The sequence below is a fragment of the Phalaenopsis equestris genome, unplaced genomic scaffold (assembly GCF_001263595.1).
Source record: "Phalaenopsis equestris unplaced genomic scaffold, ASM126359v1 Scaffold205058, whole genome shotgun sequence".
Lineage (NCBI taxonomy): Eukaryota > Viridiplantae > Streptophyta > Magnoliopsida > Asparagales > Orchidaceae > Phalaenopsis > Phalaenopsis equestris.
Window position 1 is genome coordinate 1 of NW_018224576.1, and position 6502 is coordinate 6502.

The 6502-nt window shown below is 36.2% G+C and overlaps 1 protein-coding gene across 1 annotated transcript; it reads left to right on the forward strand.

The window, feature by feature from the left end:
- Positions 1-207: 207 nt before the first annotated feature.
- On the forward strand, positions 208-2342 carry LOC110036318 (stearoyl-[acyl-carrier-protein] 9-desaturase, chloroplastic-like; the record flags this gene model as incomplete). Its single annotated transcript, XM_020740733.1, is given in 2 exon segments — positions 208-709; positions 1452-2342. Coding segments are annotated over 2 exon segments (1063 nt in total), but the record flags the coding sequence as incomplete, so codon positions are not given.
- Between the last annotated feature and the right edge of the window lie 4160 nt (positions 2343-6502).

Genomic DNA, 6502 nt, shown 5'->3' on the forward strand with positions numbered 1-6502 from the left:
TCACATAAAAAATATCACCATTTTTACTTTTAAAATGTGAAATACACTTCTTCATTTAGATATAAAGTGGCATGCATGTAAAAATTGAAGTCTAGGTGTTAGATATGTAAGTACATATTGAGTGGGATGTGTGTAAATCTTCCTATATTTAAATCAACATAGTTTGTTCATGATGTTTAATTATTTATATTACTTTAATGAAACTAGGGTTGTGATGCCGAAAAAGCCTTTCACTCCCCCACGTGAGGTGCATGAGCAAATCACTCACTCCATGCCACCCCAGAATGTTGAGATCTTCAAGTCCTTGGAGAACTGGGCAAATGATAACATTCTGGTACACCTAAAGCCTGTGGAGAAGTGCTGGCAGCCACAGGATTTTTTGCCAGATCCTTCTGCAGAGAGTTTCCATGATGAAGTTAGGGAATTAAGAGAACGCTCAAAGGAAATCCCAGATGAATTTTTTGTTGTTCTAGTTGGAGACATGATCACAGAAGAAGCTCTTCCTACTTACCAAACCATGCTGAATACTCTTGATGGTGTCCGGGATGAAACAGGTGCGAGCCCCACTTCCTGGGCGGTTTGGACTCGGGCATGGACTGCTGAAGAAAATCGACATGGAGACCTCCTCAACAAGTACATGTACCTTAGTGGAAGGGTAGATATGAAACAAATTGAGAGGACAATTCAATATCTGATTGGCTCTGGAATGGTAAGATTGTTAATATTCTTTTTTGGCATTTATGGCGCTATTTGTTATTCTGGTTTATGGTGAAGTTAATGTTGTTGTAATCTAGTTGAGCTACAGATGAGGCATAGGTGCGCCATACCTGTCACCCCTTGTACCACTCACTCGCCTTTGTTGTAGTTTTACGCTAATATATGCATGATATAAACTGATATATGACAAATGAAAGGAAGTTCCGCATTGTTCTCAATGCAGGATCTAAAATCATGCTTTTGTGGTACAACTATAGTTAACTAAAAAGGACTCCATTGGATGATTTTGAGTCGAGAGAAAATTATTTTATTTGTATATTGCAATTTGCATGATTTAGTTTGATGGAATTGAGAAGCATACATGAATGGAACTGCACTTTGCTTTTCTATTGGGACTTTATTACCATCTTTTCCCCCATCACTGTACAATTCTGCTTCCTTGCGCTTGTTTTCCTAGCAATTTACTTGAAAAAGAAGGCAGGTTGCCAAGTTTATGGCCCCTAATCATGTCGCAGGTAGAAGATAATTCTTTTACGTCAGTTAAGTAAAAGATTGCATTTAAGCGATGGTACGAAAAAGGGATCTATATTTTTCCTAAGGTTAATCGAAAGTTATGGCCTTTCAGCAAGCATAATTCCATTAGCATTAAGTTCAAGAACTTCCATTAAATCAGTATTTTAGTGCTTGATTCATTCATCCAGCTAACCCATCATCTTTTTTCACTTGTCTCATAGGATCCAAGAACAGAGAACAATCCCTATCTTGGCTTCATCTATACTTCCTTCCAAGAGCGTGCCACCTTCATCTCCCATGGCAACACTGCCAGGCTAGCCAAGGAGCATGGGGACCTGAAGCTGGCACAGGTTTGCGGTATTATTGCCTCTGATGAGAAACGCCATGAGACGGCCTATACCAAGATCATTGAGAAGCTCTTTGAGATTGACCCAGATGGCACTGTTATTGCCTTTGCTGACATGATGAAGAAAAAGATATCAATGCCCGCCCATCTCATGTTTGATGGTCGTGATGATAATCTCTTTGAGCACTTCTCTGCAGTGGCACAGCAGCTTGGGGTGTACACAGCTAAGGACTATGCTGACATCCTCCAGTTCCTTGTGGCTAGGTGGAAGGTGGAAGAACTTACGGGACTGTCTGGTGATGGGAAGAAAGCTCAGGACTTTGTCTGCACTTTGGTGCCTAGAATTCGAAGGCTGGATGAGAGGGCTCAGGCAAGATCCAAGCAGGGAGGAAAAATGCGTTTCAGTTGGATCTATGATAGGGAAGTTGTGTTCTAAGCTTTTGGTTGAAAATGGCAGCTTTTATGGGTTGGTGGTGATAGACTTCCTTTGGTTTAATCATTGAGAGGGGTTTCTGAAGAAAAGTTTGTAGTTTTTCTTTCTTTTATTTTTTTTTCTAATGGTTTTCTTTATCATTCTGTGTTTTTGTTCTATGGGTTGTCTTTTGGGTGGTTGGGGGTCTGCAGGTAAGGCTGTATTTTGGGACCAGAGGGTTGCATCTGTGAAGTTGTGTCTTTGTTTCATAGATCTGTAATGCTGGATTGTTCTGTAAAAGTACCGTTGTTTCATGCTTTTGAAATTGAAAATTGAAATCTCTGTCTCGTTGTCTCTCTGGTCTCGGGCTACTTTGTAGTTTTGATATTGTTGAGCCTTTTTTCCTGTATTTTTCTATTAGTAATGCGAAGATGCCCATTACCCACTAATTGTTTCTTCATTTTTTTCTGCAATTGAAGCATTCGAGGCTGCAGGAATGCTGCCATTTTTTAGTCTTTGTAGATCTAGAATTGGGTTTACTACTATGCAAAAATTTTAGAAGTTCAATGCTGCTGGTAAACTTCAAAAAGCATTTTTTTAAGAAAATGTGTTATTCTTATTTACAAGTCTGCGTGATTATTGACACGTTTGCTACTCATTTGCACTGGGGAGTTTTCATTATTGTTATGAGAATTTTGCAGAATGAGGTTTGAACAAACATGGTGTACAAGAATCAGCCAATCTCATTCAATCCTAAAACAATATAATTCTATAAACACAGGGCTAACAATTGATTAAGAAAGCCTCATTCAATCTCATTCAAATCATTATCGAAATTCAGTTTTTAAGTTTCTGATTTTTTTGTTTTTAACAGTAGACTATTTCAACCTTTTTATTCAATAACTGGAGATTAATTTGACATTTTTTAAAAGTTGGGGATTAAAATGACTCCCTTTAAATGGTTGGGGATTATTTTGACACTTTTCTCGATATGTAAATGAATAGCAATCGAGTGGTATGTCTTTTTCATTGCTGACTGCCAAATTCTTAGCAGAGTATCATGAAGGTTGCTTATTTGTTTGGTGAAGAATTTAATCAACTTACTTTTTTTACTTTGATCCCTGCATATTGTGCTTCTGAAACTTTGTACAATTCTTGAATTTCTTACAGAATTTTTTTTTTTTGTTTCTTGGGTGTAATTCGTAAAAATTTTTTAAAATGAGGGTTCAAATTGTTGATTCTTGTTTTATTTAGAAAAACAAGTGAAACATCCCACTTTTTAATTTTTTTTCTTCAAATTGTTGGTTCTTGTTTTATTTAGAGTTTTTTGAGGTTTCTCTTTTAAAAAAGGTTAGTTTTTTGGGAAAAATTTAGCTTGAGTTTAAAAAAAAATTTACTTTTGTAGTAGTTTTATTTAAGTCTCTTTTTAAAAAGTTTTTGTTTTAAGTTGTATTTTGAAGAGAGTTTTATGTAAATTTCTTTTAAAAAATAATTGGTTTAGGTCGTATTTTGAAAAAAAAAAGTTGTTTAATTTTTTTTTTTGAAACAATTTTGTCTGAAATTGTATTTTGAAATGTTTTGTTTAAATTTATTTTCAAATAGAGTTTGTTTTAAGCTGTACTTGAGAAGTGTTTTGTTTAAAACTCTTTTTGAAAATGGTTGTTTTAAGTTGTATTTTGAAAAAGTTTTCTTTAAGTTTCTTTTTTAAAAGGTAGGTTTGTTCTTTGGTTTTAAAGATTTAAGTTAAAAGTTTAAAATAAGTTTAAGGAATGATTAGTGGCTAGGACATACAAGTCACAACGCGCATTTTGGTCATGGAAAATATAGACAACCTAGCCCACATTTTGGCCATTAATATATATATATATATTATATATATATCAAGAAGCCAACCTACATTTTGGTCATAAAAAATATAAACAACTCAACTTGCGTTTTGGCCATGAAAAATATAAACATCCCAACTTGCATTTTTTTTTTCTTTGTTTTGTTTTGTTTTTTATTTTTTTATTTTTTTTATGAGACATGCACCTATCACATGAATTTCCTAGCCATAAACATATACATTGCAATTGAATTTCCTAGCACGAAACATACACATTGTTTTAGATTTTAAGTGACCTAAGCATGCGTTTTATCACCTAATAAAACAAACATGAACATCACATGGATTTCAAGGAACCTTAACATGATTTTAGTTTTCAAATAAAGTAAAACTTAAGCTTCACAAGAATTTTAAGACACTAAGCTTGAGTTTGGTTTCCACATAAAGTAATCTTAAGCCTCACATGAATTTCAAGGCACTAAGCATGAGTTTAGTTTCCACATAAAATAAACTTAAGCAAGCTAATTTTCCTATTTGCATTGAACATACACCTCAACACACATAGGTTCCCTAACACAGGTTTTCTATATTACATAAGCACATAATGAAAGACATGAGTTTTTTTTAGCATGAAGCATAAGCACAAACCATATGGCTTTCACATTGTCTGACATACAAACATATCACATTTTCTTTTTTTTTTTATTAGGTTTCATGTAGGGTAAAAAGGAGTGTGGGCTTTATGTGTTGTGTTAAAGGTATGGCATGAAATGGAAGAGCTGATGATTGTGTTAAGATTTTTGTGCAATGGAAGAGGAGAGAATTGTGTGGGCTAGGGTTAGGGGTGAAGTAGAAGAGTGTAGGGAGTTTATGAGGGTTGTGTTAGGGTTTTTGGGTATTGAAAAAGGGGAGAAGTGTGTGGATCAGGGATACATTTTTTGGGTAGAATGGAAGGAAGAGGGTGTGGTAAGTTGAGTAGGGTTTTGGGTATGGGGCCAGGAAAGGAGAAAGTAAGGTTTAGCTTAGGTGTGGTATTATGTGTGGTGTGAGGTCTCAGATAGGGCGAGAAGAGATGTAAGAAGTGGATGTAAAGGCCAATTAGTGTGAGAAGAGAGGAGAAAGTGGATGTAAAGTTCATTTAGGGTGAGAAGAGAGGGAGTAAGTGGATTTAAGGCTCGATTAGGGAGAGAAGAGAGGAAGGAAGTGAATTTAGTGAAAGTAGGGCTCGATTAGGATGAGAAGAGAGGGAAGAAGTGGAAGTAGGGAATAGTTAAGTGAGAATAGAGGGTACATTAGATGTAAGGCTCTTTTATGGGGGAAAAGAAAAAGTAATGATAAGAAAAAGGAAGGCTCGATCATGAGAGAAAGGAGAAGGGAAGAAGAAAAACACCACAATTCCATGGACTACATCATGCAAAATTAACAAAAGAAATAAATGGAATGAGAAGAGGGGTTCATACCATTTATTTTGAATAGAAATCCTTGTTAGCCTTGCTTAAGAGATGAAAGTTTCTTATCTTGGTGTAAAGATAGGGCTCTCGGTTCTTGAAGGAAAAGAGAGAAGGGATGGAGAGGAAGGGCATAGTTTTGGAGAGGTGGAAAGGGGAAGAGAATGGAAGTTTTTGGTTGAATGATGAGAGGAGGGGAGGGGGATTTTTTGTCTAAGAGATGCAACAAGGGAGAGTGTGGAATTTCAACCAAGAGAGGGGTTTAAGTGTGGGGAGGGGGAGGGGGAGGGGGAGGGGGAGCTGGAAGTTTTTGAGGGATATGTTAAGGAAAAAAAAGAGAGGGAAATTTTAAAACGGGTGAAGGAAATTTTGAATTTAAAATAGGTGGTTATTGGTGTTTAGTGCTTGTTGACCTCACTTTTGGTTGAGGTCTAGAAACTTCTTTAGTAGCCTTGGTCTAGCCATAGTACTTTCCTATTGACTAGTCTTAGAAAACTAGAAAAGGTACCCTCACCATTAGAAACTCAAAACTCTTCTCTTTACTCAATTTGAAGTTCCACATATTGGTCCTAAACTCTAGAACTTAGTAGGTAAGATCATTATGAGGGAACTCAAGGAGAGTTCCTATAGGGTTACTTGGCCTTAGGATTGACCCTGGATGTTGGTTTGGAGCTAAGATATACAATACCATACCCTCATAATACTCTGGCTAAGACCAATACATAAGAACCCAAAATGGGGATTTCATTGATCCATGGTTCCTTTAGAATGGATATCTATCCAATTCTACTTGAAATGTTCATCTTGGGTCTTTTGCCCCAAACATCCCTAAGTTACCTAACTGCCCTTGGGACCCCTCTTTGACCCAAAATCTCCAAAATTCTAAAATTCTTAGAAAATGCCAATATATCCCAAATATTCCTAAGTTTATTTCTTTCAACTACCACATGACCCAATTTGGCCAATTTGACCATCTTTAACCAAAATCCCCAAATGTCCTTTAAAGACCCAAAATTCCCCAAATCCATCCCAAATGTCTATCAATTTGATCTTAATTGACCCCAGTTCCCATCCTAAACTCAAATTCCCTTTTTATATGACCAAACTAAACCAAATCCAGGCTCAATTGGTCTATGATTTGAGCTCAGTTTTGATTTGGGTCAAAACCCCAATCTTGACCATGAGACTTAATCTCACTCAATTGAACCCATAGCCTAGCCAATTGGTCTCAATTAATATTG